Below are 18,073 nucleotides of genomic sequence, written 5' to 3' on the forward strand. Positions count from 1 at the left end.
TTAAACGAGCCGTATATATAGGGTTTAAAAAAAATAAAAAAATTTCGGACGTCCGAGCGGGACGTCCGACCCTTGCCACAGTGGCGGACGTCCGCCCGCCCGTCGCAGGGACGTCCGAGGACACCCGACGTCCTCACGGGACGTCCGTATCCGACCCTAAACGCCACAATGGCGGACGTCCGGGTCGCTCGTCGCGACGTCCGACCGGACGTCCGCCATTGGAGATGCTCTAAGTTGAAACAAATGATTTGCAAAGCAGATCACTCAGCCACTCAGTTTCCCCAACAAATATTGCTCTTTTCATTTTCTTTTCTTATCTCTAAATTTAAGTTTGTTTTGCTGGAAATTTTCTTCTTGCATCGATTAATCCAAGGTTGCCCCCTTTCTTTATTCCATAAATTCTAACGCCAAAATTAAGAATTGATCGTTCCCTCGAATTCTACGAACTGAGAAGTCACAGTGAATTACTACTCAAGTTTACCCTTTTTTCCCTTCCCTCTCAATTTTGCAGTAATTGAAATAAATGGCTCTTCATAGTGCTGCCGTGAGCTTCTGCTGTGTCTCTTTCAACCCTCAAGCTTCTCTCTTCAGGCAATGCAGCATCAAACCATCAAGATTATCTTCCCCATCGCTTCTAAGATTCAGAATTCAAGGTGAGAATCACTTTCATCAATTTCTAGTGTTATTGTTACATATCCATAGTTATTAGCTACCCTAATAATTTGTGCTTGTTTAGTGGCTGTGGAGAGAAAATGTGGTTAGTTTTGGGATTTAACAAAGAATCTGAAAGCTTGAATTGTTAAATGTGTTGGAATGGATTGCACATCACTTTCTTTGCATCAGAAAGGGAATTGCTTTTTTTTATTGATTGATTGGTTTGGTAATTTTTAGTCTGATTACTTGATTCATAGGGAAAGCAGTAGAAAGTGGTAATGGCCCATTTGAAGTAGATGATTCATCTCTTGTGGTTTGCTTCGGGGAAATGCTTATCGATTTTGTGCCAACCACAAGTGGACTTGCTTTGGCTGAAGCACCGGCGTTTAAGAAAGCCCGGAGAGGTGCACCTGCTAATGTGGCTGTTGGCATTGCTCGACTTGGCGGTGCATCAGCATTCATAGGGAAGGTACTTGTGATAAGCTTGCTTCATCTTGCCAGAATTGATAAGTCATCATTCGTTATGGTGATTCAGATTGAGATTAGTAAGAAATGAGTTGTTGCTGAAAATGTTTGGAGGAGAACTGATGTGTGTGATTTGTGCTCAAGGTGGGAGAGGATGAATTTGGCTACATGCTTGCAAATATTCTTAAGGAGAATAATGTGAATAACGAAGGAATGAGGTTTGATCCCGGTGCTCGAACTGCACTAGCTTTTGTAACTCTCAGGAAAGATGGGGAACGCGAGTTCATGTTTTATCGCAATCCCAGTGCGGATATGTTGCTCCAGGAGGCCGAACTTGACTTTGAGTTAATAAGAAAGGTCGCAACTCTCTCATTTTCTCGAATTCATTGTGCATTAGAAATCCTTAACACCTGTCAATTATTTCAGTTAAGTAAAAATTAGTTGAAGACTCTGTACGGTTTTATGATCTTAGACGAACAAATGATCATTGATTATTAATGTCATTCAGGCCAAAATTTTCCACTACGGCTCTATAAGCTTGATTACAGAACCTTGCAAATCTGCCCACATAGCTGCTGCGAAGGCTGCAAAGGAGGCTGGTGTGATCTTGTCGTATGATCCTAATTTGAGGCTTCCATTGTGGCCATCTGCAGAAAGTGCCAGAGAAGGCATTCTTAGCATATGGGATACAGCAGAAATTATTAAGGTACTCGTTTGGTCCTACTTGTTACCCATAACTCCAATGGGTTCTAACTCTTATGTTATGGATGATGTAAAAACATCAGATCAGCGAGGAGGAGATAAGCTTTCTGACTCAAGGAGAAGACCCATATGACGATAATGTAGTTCGGAAACTGTACCATGAAAATCTCAAGTTACTCCTTGTAACTGAAGGTCCAGAAGGCTGCCGATACTATACCAAGGTATGCTGTCTTTACAAGTCAATGTCAAAACGGCAGTAAATGGTCTAATTTGTCTCTCAGACCAAGAGTGATGATATCTTTTCATTTGGGTATTTATTATATATTATCAAGGATCGCTTATTGATTCGTATAGATAAAGTTGCTTTATTGCTAAGATTACACTTTATATATGCTGTCTTTGCAGTGAAACTCAATTTGATGTCCAACAGTGGTTTCACATATGTTGGATCTCTTATTGGTTCGTATAGATAGGATCTTATTTTCTGGACTGGTCTGCAAAATCAATCAAGCACGGTTCTATTTCAACCATTGATTGGTTTCTATATTTTCCATAACATGAAAAGGGTTACCTTTAGGAATTAGATAATTTTCTAAGTCATGGAGTTAAACTACACCGGGTCCTTTTAGTCTGATAGATTCCTTTTAGTCTTATGTATCAATCATTTCCTCACAAATGACAAATACAGTTTGAAGATTAAATCTTCAGATGCATATTCCAGTGGAGGATTATTGAGAAAACGTGCTGCGTAAGTCATTTAACAACTGCTTATACATGATTTTCCATTACCAGGAGTTTAGTGGAAGGGTGAAGGGTCTGAAGGCGGAAGCTGTTGATACAACAGGTGCCGGGGATGCTTTTGTGGCCGGAATCCTTTCACAGTTAGCTCTTGACACCTCGTTGCTTCAGGTAATAATAATGCTATCTATTTGTGTTACTCTGCAGCAAGTGTCTTCTAATCCTACTCATTATGGATTCACTTGTAAACAAAACAAATGATGATTCACTAATTGTTTACGTTGAATACAAGAAGCTTCTAGAAAGGTAATTCTAAAAACTCGAGCAAGTCGTATATACAATTATCTGACACAATTTAAGTTGGAGCAGCTCTTAATCCAGTCTTGATTTGTTACTGAGAAGCACTATTATTTTGTTGCTTTCTATTGGTTTTTCTGAAACATGTATGCAAATATAACATCCACCACAACCCGTTTACAGAATGAGGATCGACTGAGAGATGCACTGAGATTCGCTAATGCTTGTGGAGCCTTGACCGTGATGGAAAGAGGCGCTATTCCTGCTCTGCCCACCAGAGAGACAGTGCTCAAAATCATAAAACAGACACATGTTTAAGACCAAAAACAGTAGACTTTAGTCATTTATATATTCTCTGCAACTTTTGACTATATTCATGAGCAAGAATAGTTTATATAATTATTATTACAAGATTACATAAATGGGACATACAAGATGTCAGCGCCAAAATGTTCTCTGTTTTAAGAAACATGCATCGAATATGATACTGTTTTCACATATTATTCCTATCATCAATTATGGGAATCACATGGTTGGTTCAATTAAAATTTTGAGTCAAAGTTAGCACATGTTCATATTGTGTTTAATGAAAAATTTATTCTACACTATTATTAATTGAGGGTGCATGTTTCTTGAATCGCTAAAGGAATTGCTTTTTTCTTATCTATTTGACCATATAGGACTCCCTAAATCATAATCAATAAACATCATCACTTGACCATATACATAGGACTCCCTAAATCAATTAAAATGCACAATGTGATGATATAAGATATATGAGATAGAGAAATTGAAATATGAAAATGACAAGTTTGGGAGGAAAAAGTGGATGGCCACATACATATATAGTAAATCCACCCCTACTAACAAGGATGACCTTATGCTCTCTAACCAAACCACATCATAATATTAACCTAATGCTTTCCACATTCTCACATTCCGTTAAAAAACAACACCAAATTCCCAAGAAACAAAAAATGGCCGATGATGATCCACAAGATGTAGCCGACCGCGAGCGGCTCTTCAAGCATTTCGACGCCAACGGTGACGGCCAGATCTCGGCCAGCGAGCTCGGCGACGCCCTCAAGACGCTGGGATGCGTCACCCCCGAAGAAGTCCAGAACATGATGGTCGAAATCGACTCTGATGGCGACGGCTTCATCTCCTACGAAGAGTTCACAACCTTCGCTCGTGCAAATAGGGGACTAGTCAAGGATGTGGCCAAGATATTCTAACTTGTTCATTTTTTTTCCTCTCAAATTCATTTCACTATACATTCTTTTCTTTCTTTTTATACATGACTATTATGTTTTGTTTGATATCAAATGCATGCTTGTTTTATTTTATGTCAAGCGTTTTGCACATTCCCTTATTATATATGGAAAACACAACAACCATAGCGCGAATAAAGGCGCGCAACGTAACTTACACAACAGGCAGGCGTGTTACACGCTGTGTCGAGCGTTGAGCGTTCTTTAACGTTGCGTAAAATTTTCACACAAGCGTTGCACATGCCCTTCTATACGGCACACACAACTCACATTGTGCGAAAAAAGGGTTATCAATTGTAACAAATGTATCATTCCAAAAATTATGATACCACAAAAGTCCAGACAACAATAGGGGCTTTCTATACAAAAGTCAAACTTGGTGTGCCTAACCCTAAGTTTCTCCTTAAAACTGCCTAAAAATAAGAAAAGGGCAATGTGAGGCTGCGGATCACCGGCGATCAAGGCTGTCTTCGTCGTCGAGATCAACTCCGAGCATGGCCAAGGCGAAGTGATTTTTCATTTCACTCTTTGTCCGCAGCAACTCAAAGTGAGAATCGTTCATGCTATTCTTGAGAGTCTTGCTTCTGGTTAAGGCACCGGATTCGTCTCCTTTTAATATCGTGACAATCTCTCCCATCTCCGGCCTCCTCGACTCGATGTTTATGCAAGCGGCTGCAGCTCGTGCCATGCGCGTAACTTGACTCGTGCTCTTCAGGGTGAATACTAGCCGCGGATCTAGCAGTTTCTCTACACCTCCTTGCTGCAATAGGGGCTTTGCCTGCCATGAACAAATGGGAACAAATACATCATTTTCATGTGGTAAACATCATCAACACCACTCATTAAAAACTCGAGATATTCAAGATTCGAAAATGCTAAAAACGCAGCTCAAAGACATAGCAAAAGTCGAGGCGTACCCACTGAACCAGATTCTCTTCTCCCGGCCCTCTGCTGGACTCAATCGGCTTCCTACCAGTGATGAGTTCCAACAGCACGACGCCAAAGGCATATACGTCAGTTTTATCCGACACTTTCCCGTGCTGGAAGTATTCAGGAGCCAAGTACCTGAACAACGAAACAAACTTCCACTATGAAAATCAAGAAACATGACAATAGTACGCATTTCTTTCACATAAACTACGAAGATTCATACCCAAATGTTCCTTTAACGGTTTTGCAAAGGAATGGCACCGAAGGCGCAGGAGTCCATGTTGCCAAGCCAAAGTCACACAACTGACAAAATAATTTCGAAGAACGTTTAGTTAGCACTAAAAAAAACAAGTTAAGCAAGATTCACAAACGAGGTTTTCCCCTTACTTTGGGCGTCTTCTTGGAGGAAACGAGGATGTTTGAGGGCTTTATGTCCCTGTGAACAACACATCTTTCAGTTCCATTGTGCAAGTAGTCTATTGCCTCAGCAATCCCCACTGCGACCTTGTACCTAACCGGCCATGGCAGAGCCGGACAACCCCTCTTCTTCCCTGCAATTCGTAAACAACACATTTCAAATCACTAAAGCAGATTGGAAGCAAGACCAACGCTACGAATAAACACTGAATAATTGTACCGTGCAAGGATCGTTCCAAGCTTCCACCGGAGACGTACTTGTACACCAAAAACAAGCCCATCTCAGCATCTAAACAGAACCCTACCAGTGGAACAATGTGAGGGTTATGCAAAGAGCTAGCAATCATCAATTCCCTGCAAAACGCCTTGGAAGACTCCTTATCGTCCCTCTCCAACCTCTTGATTGCCACAGCACGCCTCATGAATCCCACTCTCCCTCTAAACACACAGCTCAATGCCCCTCTCCCCAACACCCTACCTACTCAACACAAACAATTTCTGATGCAATCATCAAATTCCATTCATATCAACATTAAATTTCAGAAACATTGAAAATGAAGCATCTAATTACCTTTGGAGAAATTTCTGGTGGCAGAGAGGATATCAGAGTAGCTGAACCTAATCAGAGAATGAGCCAAGGGGGAAATTCTCCTCTCCAAAGACTCAATTCTTCTCCATTTCAAATCTTCTGATTTAGAATCAGTCAACAAACCATTATTCAAATTCACCATCAAAACTGTGGCAGAGTTGCTTCGATTCACAGCCATGGACTCCAGCTCAACCTGAGAGCACAAGCTGAACCTGAAAGAGGAGTGAACCGAGTGCGGCTCCTCCGCCGCGCAGCCGCCGGACTCCGCCAGCAGCCAGGCCTTGTTGTGGTCCAAACCCCGCCCACCCTTCTCCTCATTCTTGCCGGAGCTCCGCCGCTGGCGGCGGGGGATCACACAGCCCAGACCGAAATCCCAGAACATCTTGTGCAGCAAAGACTTGAACTTTACCTCGCAATCGTCCAATTCATAGCTCTCACAGTCATACAACAGCTGATCACCACATAAAGCTTCAGTCTTTACATGAAATTGCGGAGGCTCCGTGGCGTCGATGCAACTATTTCTTGAAAACCCCATTTTTATCCAGAAGGGATCTCTCAACACGAAAAGAAAAGAGCACAGAAACCCAGAAACGGGAAAGCAAGATAAAGGATGAAAAGATGGGAATCGAGTTTGCTTTAAAGGAGAGGAAATAAGTCAAGAGTGAAAAGGAAGATAGAATTGGGGAAATTGATGCAAATGTGCTTAAACAACCTACTAAAAAAAAGGGAGTCTGGTGAATCTCTATACAGAATAATGGGAGAAGGTGAGAGATGGTCCCAATTTCAAAAACCCAAAACGAAGAATAAATTGCACTAGGCAAACCCTTTTTCAGTCAAGAGATTAGATTCTGCAACTACCAAAAATTAGTAGAACACAATGTCTGGAGTTGGGATTTGGAAGAGACAATCAGAATCCATTAATGTAAGAAAAAGAAATGAATACTGAAAAATGAAGAGAATAAAATAAGCAGGGAGAGTAGGAGGGGAAGCTTTTGGTTAAGTGATTGTTTGATTGAATTATTAACTTCACATTATTTGCGAAGAGGCAATTAATACTATTTGGTATAAAAATAATAATTTTTGGAGGTGCAATTTGAGTTTGGTGACCACCCAATTAATTTATTGGAATTATTTCGTGATCGGATCGAAATACTCTCAACAACCGTTCTTGACAGAGGAGATCTGTTCTTCTGCGCCTTCGAATTCATTAATGTTTTGCCCCTAATTATGTGTTTGATACTAATATGATTCTCAAAAGGAAATTAATTTCGCCTAAATTAGTAGATTTTTAAATTATAATTAATTGGATGCTTTTTAAAGTGAGAGAATGAGAATGACAAAGAGAAATAAATTATTCCTAACCTTTAACATATGATATAGTACTCCTGCCGTCCCAGTCCCTCAGTAAAAGTTACTACATCCGTCCCTGAAAATTTATCTCATTTTACTTTTACCATTTTTAGTAGTGGACATCATATTCTACTAACGCATTCCTATTCACATTTTATTATAAAACTAATATATAAAATAGGACCCACAATCTACTAACTTTTTCAACTCAGTTTCCATTACATTTCATAAAACTCATGCCGAGTCAAAGTGGGACAAATTTTTAGGGACGGAGGTAGTATATTTTATCATTTTAGTCCGTCAAATTCTCCAATATACCTTACTTACATTTTATTATAAAATTAATATAAAATAATGAATTTTATATTTCCCTAACTTTTAAAACTACTGATATTTACATATATAAGACGTAAAATTCAATTAGGATATGAAATTGATATAACACTGTTAAAATTATCATATCAAATTATTTGAATAAAATGCCATAATGATTGCCAAGTGTACATATGATTTTATTAGGTTATCGAATGCGTGTAGTTTATTCTACTGGACATGGCCCTGTTGCGATTTGGGCTTGACACCGAGGTTTATGGGTCCCAATAGCATTACCTCGATTTTATGTAGGTTTAGAATTTTATTTTTCATCTGTATACAACCTAAACAACAAGTCCTAGTAAGTGGATGATTTGAATTTAATAAAAAGTTGAAACACAAACCTAACACAAAACATAATGTTTTAGTTACCCTTACAAGTATCTACATACTACTATTCTCACATTTTTTAAATCCTAAAAATATTTATTTGTTACCTTTAACAATATCTACATACTACTCTCATATTTTTGAAATTTTTGAAATTTGTTTGTTATAATAAATGTACTTATACTTTTTGACATTTTTGTTCTAGGCTATTCATGAAGAGAATGACTTCGGTACTTCTACACAGTGACAGATGCATGAGGATCGGGAGCGACCCCCCTGACGAACAATTTCCCTTAACCCCGCCAAATAACCGCCATGGCCGCCCCTCACTTGGCCAATGTCGCTCGAAGTAGATCTATTTTGTTTCTTCATGTGTGTGTGACTTTGGGTCACAATACTAGCTAGTCGTAGTCGTGCAGAGCGATATACCAATCATCCTGATTTTTTAAGAGTAAAATTTTTTATTTGATTTCTGATTTTGGTAAAATTTTCAGTAATTTTTTAAACTTGATTTAGGTATAGGATTCAAGAGAATAGAAAATTAAGTATAGGAAGCTTTAGATTAATTAAGTAGAACGAATTTGGTAAAATTCTAACTTGGTATGATTTTATAAAAAAATGTTTCAACAGTTTTGTATTATATGAAGGGAAAGTACGTTGATGCTATTGACATTTTTAAAGAGAAACACGCCAATACTATTGGTGTGCTCAAAATTTTATTTTATAGTATATTATTTTATTTTCTAACACGTCTCTAATACGTCGATGATGTGATTCTCTTATAAAAACACCATTAGCATTGACATGTTTCTCTTTCACAAAATACAAAAAAAGAACATTAGGGAACTTTTTTTCAAAAATTACTCTAAATTCAAAATATTTGAAGGAATTCAGGTGGAAGAAAAGAGACAGAGATTGAATTTCAAAATGGACTCTTTAAATGAAAATCATGCCTAGCATTTAACAAAGACCGATCCTGATCCACTGGATCTAAAGAGCGAATATGGGTGAATCTGTATATTGATCCATGCAAAGGGGTATGATTGGAAATTCCTTCAATTTCACCTTGAAATCACCATCTCCAAATCTAATCCCTCTCGAAATTGAAAAGCTTATTTTTTAAATCTCGCAAAAGTAAGAGTCGCGTAATTTAATTGGAGACGTGCAAGAGCTATGTGAGGAAGACAAGCAACACGACCTGTTCAGCACCGACACTTCCTAGTTCCTCCGACGTTTCTCGATGCTCAAAACCAAAACATGGGACCTCATCACGCTTCGATTTAGGCAATAAATTCAGCCACACTCGGTTCGGCACCACGTTCCTCTGCATCGAGAGGAAGACGTGCAACAAATTCTCCTGCAAATCCATAGATAAAAAAGGGATTTGTTGCAAAAATATAATACGACCCGACATCCACCTTATTAGACGCATAACCCTTATGCATTCATCGGCTAAGCATCTCCTATTAATGAGACAGTTATCCGTCTTATTTTGCAGGAATATTAAAACTAAACTTCCTAAATTGGGAATCTTATTAGCATAATAACCCAAAAGAGAAATTTTCCATTCCATTAGCTGATGATGAATGTTACTGTTAGAAAAGGAAAGATTGTGATTAGAATCGATTACTCCAATTAGATGATTGACAAAATATTTTGTAATTAAGGATCTTATCATGTACATTGCTTCCTACACCATATTTAATAGGTCCTCTATACAATTGAAAGATCATCTCATTCAATACAATCAACAGTGTTCTATAATGTTCTCTCCTCCCCAATATGTCGATTAAATCATTTCACATGGTACCAGAGCAGGTTTGGACTCATAAAAGGTATAATCATCATCCTTGATACCTTTCTCGGCCCTTTCCCGTGTTACCTTTTCCATTCCTTTTCTTTCCATGTACCTGTACCAGCAAAATATGTCAGAAGAAGAAAACCGAAAACTAACAAAAACTTCCAACCAGTCCATGGCGGACGAATTTGCCTGGCAATTTGCCAATTTCATGCGCAATAGTTTTGTGATGAACCAAAACCAAATCAACCCACCAGAAACTGTTGTTGTGTCATACAAAATCGACACACAGCCCCTCCACATCGGCGGGGACAAACTCAACGGAGAGAATTTCGCTATCTGGTCCATACTTATGAAGGCGGCGATAAGCGGTCGGAGAATGATATCTCACGTGACCGGAGTGCCTACTCCCCACCACGAACCGATCCAGCCACGCAGTGGCAACAGGCTGACCACTATGTGTTTACATGGCTGACTCAAAACATCGAGTCTCGACTAGTCAGTCGAATCTCACAACATCCGACGACCAAGCACATCTGGGATGCGTTGGCTGCCACATATGGAAGCGGAGGAAACAGAATCCAGGTGTATGATCTCCTGTTCAAAGCAAGTACACTAAGACAGGGGAGCAGTTCATTAGATGAAATATGGAGCAGGTTGCAGGAGATATGGATCTCAATTGATCAAAAACAGAGTAATCCAAGTAAATATCCAGAAGACATTGAAATCCATGATAAATTCATACAAGATCAGAGATTGTGTCAATTCGTCTATGCAATTGATAGCAAGTATGAATCAACCAAGAGGGAAATACTGAAATTGTATCCACTTCCCCCAGTAGATTTCACATACAACCTAGTCCAGTAGGAGGAGACACGCCTCCGAGTATTGCAGATGGCAAACAATGGTGGACTACACCACTGATGGAATCGGGGCGGGTCTCGCTATCCGAGGGTGGCAGAACCACACCGGCGGCTCGCGGGGTGGTGGTCGCGGCGGTAATGGAAGAAATCGGAGGAGTGATGAGGAGGACAAATCGAAGTTAGTTTGCTCCTACTGCATACGGAAAAAGCATACAAAAGCTTCATGCTTTGAGCTCATTGGCTATCCCGACTGGTGGGAAGAGAAGCATGGCAAACCGCCACCGCCGCGAGCACCCTGGAACCGCGGTGGGCATGCCGCCGCAGCGGTCGGAGGAGATGGAGGCCAGAAATGGGAGGTGTTGTCCAGCCAGCAAATGGGGCCGGTCACGCCACTACCCAGCGGGCGAACAGGACCGGGACGGCGAATTTCGTCGTCGGAGGGAGTAGGAGCATTGTCCATGAATGGAGTGAGGAATTGCGTGGAGAAGAAGGAGAGGAGGCGGCGCCCGCTAGGGCTTCAGGTAAATTAGAATTTGGGGTCTCATTTATTGGGGAGCCCCAAACTTCTAATAAATTCTAAAAAGTACCCCATCTTTCTTGTAATTCCATAAATACCCCAATTTTATGCAAAAACCAATTTCAGCCCCTCGGAAAATACAGAATTGCGTGTCAGGTGTCTAGTGTATATGAGAAAAATGATAGATGGATATTTGATTGTGGGGCGGCTGATACGATAACTTATGATGCCTCAGATCTTACAGGGATTCAAAAACCTCAGAAATCCCATATTCAGACAGCTAATGGGGAGTTTACAAAAGTTGAGGGGACGGGAACTGTGAAAATATCACATACCCTTCAATTATCTAACTGCTTTTACATTCCTTCAATGTCTCATAAATTGTTGTCTATTAGCCATGTCACGAAGGAATTAAATTGCACCTTATTGATGCAACCTCATTTCTGTCTGCTGCAGGATATCCGAACGGGGGAAATAATTGGACGTGGCACTGAACGTGATGGATTGTAGTATGTAGATGAGATAGCTCAAAAAATGACCGCCATGCTAACTCACGGGTCTGCCGATAGGAAAGCTTGGCTTTGGCATCGGCGCATGGGACATCCTTCTATCGGTTACTTAAAATTATTGTTTCCTAATTTTGTTTCTAAACATGATGAGTATTGTGAAACCTATTTTTTGGCCAAAAGCCACCGAACCTCTTAACCTTTGAATAATACTCGCGTTGATTTCCTTTTTTCCTTAATTCACTCTGATGTTTGGGGCCCGCACCTTTTATTGGGGGGAAGGGTCTTAGATACTACTTAGTTTTTGTAGATGACTGCACTCGCATGACTTGGGTATATTTCATGAAACAAAAATATGAGGTTTATACACATTTTCACACTTTTTTAACCTTATCGAAACCCAGTACCAACACTCTATAAAAATCTTGAGATCAGATAATGGGAGGGAATTCGTTAATTCGGCCATGAAACAATATTTTCAAGAAAATGGTCTGATTCATCAAACCAGTTGTGCATATACTCCCGTTGAGGCTATCCAATGTAAGTATTGATAACTCTGCTCCTCCAGTTTCCTTTACTACTGATGATGTAAGTGTAGAGGAAGAAGCATGCCCCGATGTGGAGAACACAGATGAAGAAACTAGTGGGGTAGAAGAAGTCGAAGAAATTGACTCAAGCATTTGAGAAGGCACTGTATGAGGAGGAAGAGATCCCACAGTCATGGGAAGAGGTTATGCGGCCTTAAGCACTGGAGAGAGGCAATGCAAAAGGAAATAGATGCACTGATCCGGAACAACACTTGGGAAATATGCATCTTACCTAAAGGGAAACGGCCTGTATGATGTCTATGGGTCTTCACTATCAAGATGAGACCAAATGGCTCAGTTGAGAGGTACAAAGCACAGCTAGTCGTGAAGGGCTATACTCAAACATATGGGGTAGATTATTCAGAAACTTTCTCCCCAGTGGCCAAGATGAACACAATTCGAGTCTTATTGTCTGTGGCGGCAAATAAAGATTGGCTACTGCATCAATTCGATGTGACGAATGCATTTCTTCATGGTGAGCTAAAAAAGGAAGAAGAGGAGTATATGGAGGCCCCTTCAGGATTTGCAGCAGACTTCAAGATAGGAGAAGGATGTAGGCTGAGAAAAACTTATATGGGTTGAAGCAGTCCCCAAGAGTATGGTTTGGGAAGTTCGCCGGGGCAATGATTAGTTATGGATATAAACAGAGTAACTCTGATCATACTCTGTTTCTGAAAACGAGAGGAGATAAAATCACTTGCTTAATCATATACGTCGATGACATGATTATCACAGGTGACGACTTGGAAGAGATTGAGAACTTGAAGAGGAATCTGTTTCAGGAGTTTGAGATGGACTTAGGGGATCTCAAGTTTTTTCTTGGGATCGAGGTGTTAAGATCACAGGGAGGGATCTTTTTGAGACAGAGAAAATATATTCTGGACATCCTTGCAGAAACGGGTCTCCTAGATTGTAAACCGGCAGATACGCCTATAGCAGTTAATCATGGATTGCAGATTAATGATAAAGTCGAGTTGACCGATCGAAGTCGATATCAGCGACTAGTTGGAAAGCTCATCTACCTATCGCATACTAGGCCAGACATTGCCTACACCGTATGGATCGTAAGTCAGTTCATGCATAAACCACAGACGGATCATATGGAGGCAGTGCTCAGAATTTGTCGATATCTGAAGGGGACAACAAGAGATGGAGTGCTATTCTCTAAAAGTGGGAACCTTGAGATTCATGGATACACGGATGCTGATTGGGCGGGGAATCCGAATGATAGGAGGTTCACCGTGGGGTACTATACTTTTGTTGGAGGTAACTTGGTAACTTGGAGAAGTAAAAACAGAAAGTGGTGGCTCTCTCCAGTGCTGAGGCAGAGTTTCGTGGTATCAAAAGTGGACTAACTGAGATAATGTGGCTAAGAAGATTGATGAATGAACTTGGTCTCTCTCCAAGTAAGAAGTGCCGACTATACTGTGATAACAAGGCCGTCATAAGCATCTCAGAAAACCCGGTTCAACATGATCGAACCAAACACGTCGAGGTGGATAGACACTTATCAAAGAAAACATTGAAAGGGGAATGGTTGAGCTACCATTTGTTCGCTCAGAAGATCAGCTTGCCGACTTATTGACGAAGGCAGTCAGTACGAGAGCCTTTGAAGATGCTCTTTGCAAATTGAATATAGGAGATCCCAACACTTAATTTGAAGGGGAGTGTTAGAAAATGAAAGATTTCGATTAGAATCAATTACTCCAATCAGATGATTGATAGAATATTTTATAATTAAGGATCTTACTATGTACATTGCTTCCCACGTCCTATTTAAAGTTTCCTCTATACAATTGAAAGATCATCTCATTCAATACAATCAATAGTGTTCTATAATATTCTTATCTCCCCAATATGTCGATTAAACCATTTAACATTCCCGTGAGACCTTTCCGTGGTATCTAGAGTTTCAGATAATCGCTAAATTATCCGATTGATTTCACTTGTTGCTGCAATTTGCCGCACTATAAAATCGAAATCCATGAGGAACTCAAGGAAAAGATCGCAAGACGAAGACTCGTCCTCTTCATCATCGTCTAAACTCGATCGACACAAAAAACCCCATCACCACCGATATCCCGATTTTAATTTTGGGGACTCCTACAATCAATTCACCCCGCATCTCGATCCCGGCCACCGTGTATTTGGTAAGCGATCTAATTCCGCTCCGTATCATTAAGCACCTTCTGTAGCCCCAAAGTTGAAAATTTTATGTGAAATTGTCGCTAAAACCCCTGCTACGGCTGTGGAGAGTGTGCTAGAAGAATCTGGTGTTAGGCTTTCTCCGGAAGATGTGGCGAAGGTGCTTAAATTGAGTTACGATTTCCCTGGATCAGCCGTGAAATTTTTCCGGTGGGCGAGTTTACAGTTGAATGAAAGGCATAGTGCTCAAGCGTGGGATTTGATTGTTGATTTGTTGGGGAGGAATTGCTTGTTTGAGGCAATGTGAGATGCAATTAAGTCCATGAGGAAAGAATTTTTGCTCTCCATGGCTACTTTTAAGTCAGTATTTGATAATTATGTCGTTTCTGATCGCGTGCACGATGCTATTACGAGTTTTGTGGTCATGGATCAATATGGCATCCCACGTGATGTTGCAGCATTGAACTGCTTGCTGTATGCAATCTGCAGTCATGGAAAAACTCAACCGGCTGAGAATTATTTTCGGATCGTTAAGGAGAGGGTCAGGGTTGATGCTGAGAGGGAAAGGGAAGTGGGCAGAGCGCAGGTTACTTTGTCGGAAATGGTGAGTGATATTGGATGGGATAAGAGGAATGCGCGTGCTTATGATTCGTTCCTGTGTACTCTGATTGAGGGTCCTGATGGAATGCGAGAAGCGATGGAAGGATTTTAGTGCGATGACTGAAAGGGCTGTTATCCCGGGATGAAGTTTTTCAAGTTTGCCGTTGATGAATCTGTTAGGAAGAGTGATGTCATTGATTGTGGGGAAGAACATTTGTCTTCCAAATGCAGCGATGTACAAATCATTGATTTCATTGTATTGCAGTACAAGGGATTTTGATGCAGCTGAGAAGTTATGCAATGGTATCATAGTTTTTGGTATTAACTGACATTTTCATGTGAAATTTTCTGATCTGAAAACTACCATGGTCACAGATATTCTAAATTTTACTTGTGTGTCTTGGATTAGTTGGAAAAGATGTGATAGTTTCAAATTTTGCTTTTCCTCTGGCTAGTCTTTCTTTTGTGATAAAAGCTGTGCTTGTGTATGTGGTTCTGTAATTTTTTAAAATTTTGGTATTATTAGAGTTGATGCTAAAAATTTGGTGAGTTTAAGCTTCCTCGTGGAAATGAAACTGCAGGATGTTATGGAAATTTGTGAGTATTTACTTCAAAGTTATGCATTTGTATGCATGCTTTGGTCTAACTGTGGAAGTTGCTAACCATTTTTATCACTTTGGCAGGGTAGATAAACAAGGAATTCTATGAAAAAAAATATTCATAGTAGTATTTGAATTAGATAATGGCAAAAACAAAAGATGTTATTTTTATAATATAATTGTAGTAGATAACAAAATTAGTTTACTAAAAATCTTAAAATTTTTAAATGCAAGACGTTTTTTTGTCTTATGCCAAATGTAATCTATCTATACATATATAAAATGTGAGTTTTGACCTTAATTAGAATATTTATGAATTTTGGGTATGAATTTTAAATATTTAAAATTTAGGGTAAGAGTTTAAATATTTATGAATACAATGCGGTGTGGAACGAGAATGGACGCCTACTAGGAGAAAAATAAAATTAAAGGAAAATGTTAATGAGAATTTAGTTGATGTAAATTATGTAATCATCGATTCCATGTCGTTAAATTTAAAACAGTTTCCCACTAATGAAATGAGAGTGCCATTTTATTCCACTAATTAAGTGAGTGTTAATTGAGCGTTAGTTTAGGCAGCCATTTTTTAATAATAGGTCAACCATTATATGTAATTTATTAATTTAGACTAATTAAATTTGATATTCAATTTTGAAAAGATTCAATAGCCAATTAACGTTTAATTTGAAACGCTCTTAACTAATTAATGAAAACCGTTGCACCAATCAACATCGTTACTAATACAGAATTAATGTATCCAATTTAAATCCGTAGATATAACCTCTATAAATACCAATGAAAAAATCCAACCAAACAAACAAGACACGAACATCAATTGGTGAGTATTTTCTAGAATTTAAGAAAATTCCTACGGTCATAAGATAGTAGTATGGAGTATTTATATTCATCTATTTAACTTATTCTTTTTTTATGTTTTGCTAATATTGTAATCTTACAAGAAGAAAAATGAAGTCATGGAATTCATCTTCCTCAATGATCTACAATCTTACATAACTTCATCAATTATCAAAGTTCGGTGTATGTATTTTTAAAAAGACCAAACCTGGACGACAAATCAAATGTTGTCAGCTTGGAATGTGTTTTCCATGATTTTATGGTGTGTGTTTTAGCATTTTTATCATAGTATATTTTTTAACTATTTATGTAAAATCATTAATTATTAATTTTTTTTATCATATTATGTGTTTTAGCGTTTTTATCATATTATATTTTTTTAATTATTTATCTAAAATCATTAATATTTTTTTTATCATGCAGAGCCTTAGGATTCAATGAACATTTCCCAAAATCATTACAAAATTAGTTTCTTGATCAAATTATGGAAGGAGCAATTCTTTCTATTTGCTATTTGGACGGTTGAGATTTGTTATTGGTTTTGTTGAGCATTAGGATTCAAGAAACATTTCCCAAAATCATTACATATTAGTTTCGTGATCAAATTATGGAAGGAGTAATTCTTTCTGTTTGTTATTTGGACGGTTGAGATTTGTTGTTGGGGTTTTGCTAGGGTGGGTTATTTTTTTTCTTTCTGTTTTTGCTTTTTTTCTCTTTTTTATTATAAAAATAGTGGGAATTGGAGTGAAAATTATAGTAAAAAATTTTTATTTTTATACGAAATTTTATAATTGACTTTTTACCTTTTGATATCTTATTTAGGCAAACTATCAAAAGAGGACTAAAATTATACAAATAGCAAATATTTGGTGTTGGGTGTTAATTAACTTCATCGTATATGTGATAAATATAAACAGATAAAATTTGGAATATCTTAGGCTAATATGGTATTCTTAAAATATCAAAATAGGTAAATTATTGATTCTGTCGTTTTCATTTTATCATTTAATTTGAAAATTACTCATATTATAATAGTAAAAAATGTCTTACTCAAATCTTTTATGGATTAAAAATGTTATACTACAATTTTGAACACCTTTTTTTTGGTAGAACTTAAAAAATGACGGGATATAATTATGCATGAGTGACATAATATTTAACCAAAATATGATAAAGCCGAGACATTTTTTTACAACTATAACAAGATATGATAATTTTGAATAAAATGTTGAAATGATAGTGCACCTAATCAAATACTAATTTAATGAATCCAACCAAGCATTAAAACAATTCTTTATTTATGAATGGTTAAAAGTGAGGAACTATAGTATCAATATCAAAATGTGAGGATTAGTTGGTTAGACCGTTGCAACAACTATCTCACTAAACCAACGGTGGATTTGCTAATGTTCGAGGTGATAAGTGATATACAATTATCATAACTAACTAGTGAATTTATTAAATTTGTTTTGAAATATAAACACTCGA

The 18,073-nt window shown here is 38.4% G+C and overlaps 4 protein-coding genes across 4 annotated transcripts; 3 read left to right on the forward strand and 1 right to left on the reverse strand.

The window, feature by feature from the left end:
- The first annotated feature begins 310 nt into the window (after positions 1 to 310).
- LOC121791280 (probable fructokinase-6, chloroplastic) lies at positions 311 to 3,282 on the forward strand. Its single transcript, XM_042189283.1, has 8 exons — positions 311 to 373; positions 512 to 653; positions 912 to 1,123; positions 1,264 to 1,476; positions 1,628 to 1,825; positions 1,905 to 2,042; positions 2,614 to 2,730; positions 3,040 to 3,282. Exons 2-8 carry the CDS (start codon positions 524 to 526, stop codon positions 3,172 to 3,174), a joined length of 1,143 nt encoding a protein of 380 aa, XP_042045217.1. The 5' UTR covers positions 311 to 373; positions 512 to 523; the 3' UTR covers positions 3,175 to 3,282.
- Positions 3,283 to 3,826: 544 nt separating this feature from the next.
- On the forward strand, positions 3,827 to 4,194 carry LOC121791282 (polcalcin Ole e 3-like). Its single transcript, XM_042189286.1, has one exon. It carries the CDS (start codon positions 3,834 to 3,836, stop codon positions 4,089 to 4,091), a length of 258 nt encoding a protein of 85 aa, XP_042045220.1. The 5' UTR covers positions 3,827 to 3,833; the 3' UTR covers positions 4,092 to 4,194.
- Positions 4,195 to 4,414: 220 nt separating this feature from the next.
- Positions 4,415 to 7,058, reverse strand: LOC121791279 (probable serine/threonine-protein kinase PBL7). Its single transcript, XM_042189282.1, has 6 exons — positions 6,046 to 7,058; positions 5,695 to 5,952; positions 5,445 to 5,608; positions 5,281 to 5,360; positions 5,045 to 5,192; positions 4,415 to 4,905 (listed from the first exon to the last, which is right to left on the reverse strand). The coding sequence occupies exons 1-6, from the start codon at positions 6,596 to 6,598 to the stop codon at positions 4,576 to 4,578; spliced, it is 1,533 nt and encodes a 510-aa protein (XP_042045216.1). The 5' UTR covers positions 6,599 to 7,058; the 3' UTR covers positions 4,415 to 4,575.
- Positions 7,059 to 14,212: 7,154 nt separating this feature from the next.
- On the forward strand, positions 14,213 to 15,252 carry LOC121791281. Its single transcript, XM_042189285.1, has one exon. It carries the CDS (start codon positions 14,854 to 14,856, stop codon positions 15,241 to 15,243), a length of 390 nt encoding a protein of 129 aa, XP_042045219.1. The 5' UTR covers positions 14,213 to 14,853; the 3' UTR covers positions 15,244 to 15,252.
- Positions 15,253 to 18,073: the final 2,821 nt, after the last annotated feature.

Source organism: Salvia splendens, unplaced genomic scaffold (assembly GCF_004379255.2).
Source record: "Salvia splendens isolate huo1 unplaced genomic scaffold, SspV2 ctg765, whole genome shotgun sequence".
Classification (NCBI taxonomy): domain Eukaryota; kingdom Viridiplantae; phylum Streptophyta; class Magnoliopsida; order Lamiales; family Lamiaceae; genus Salvia; species Salvia splendens.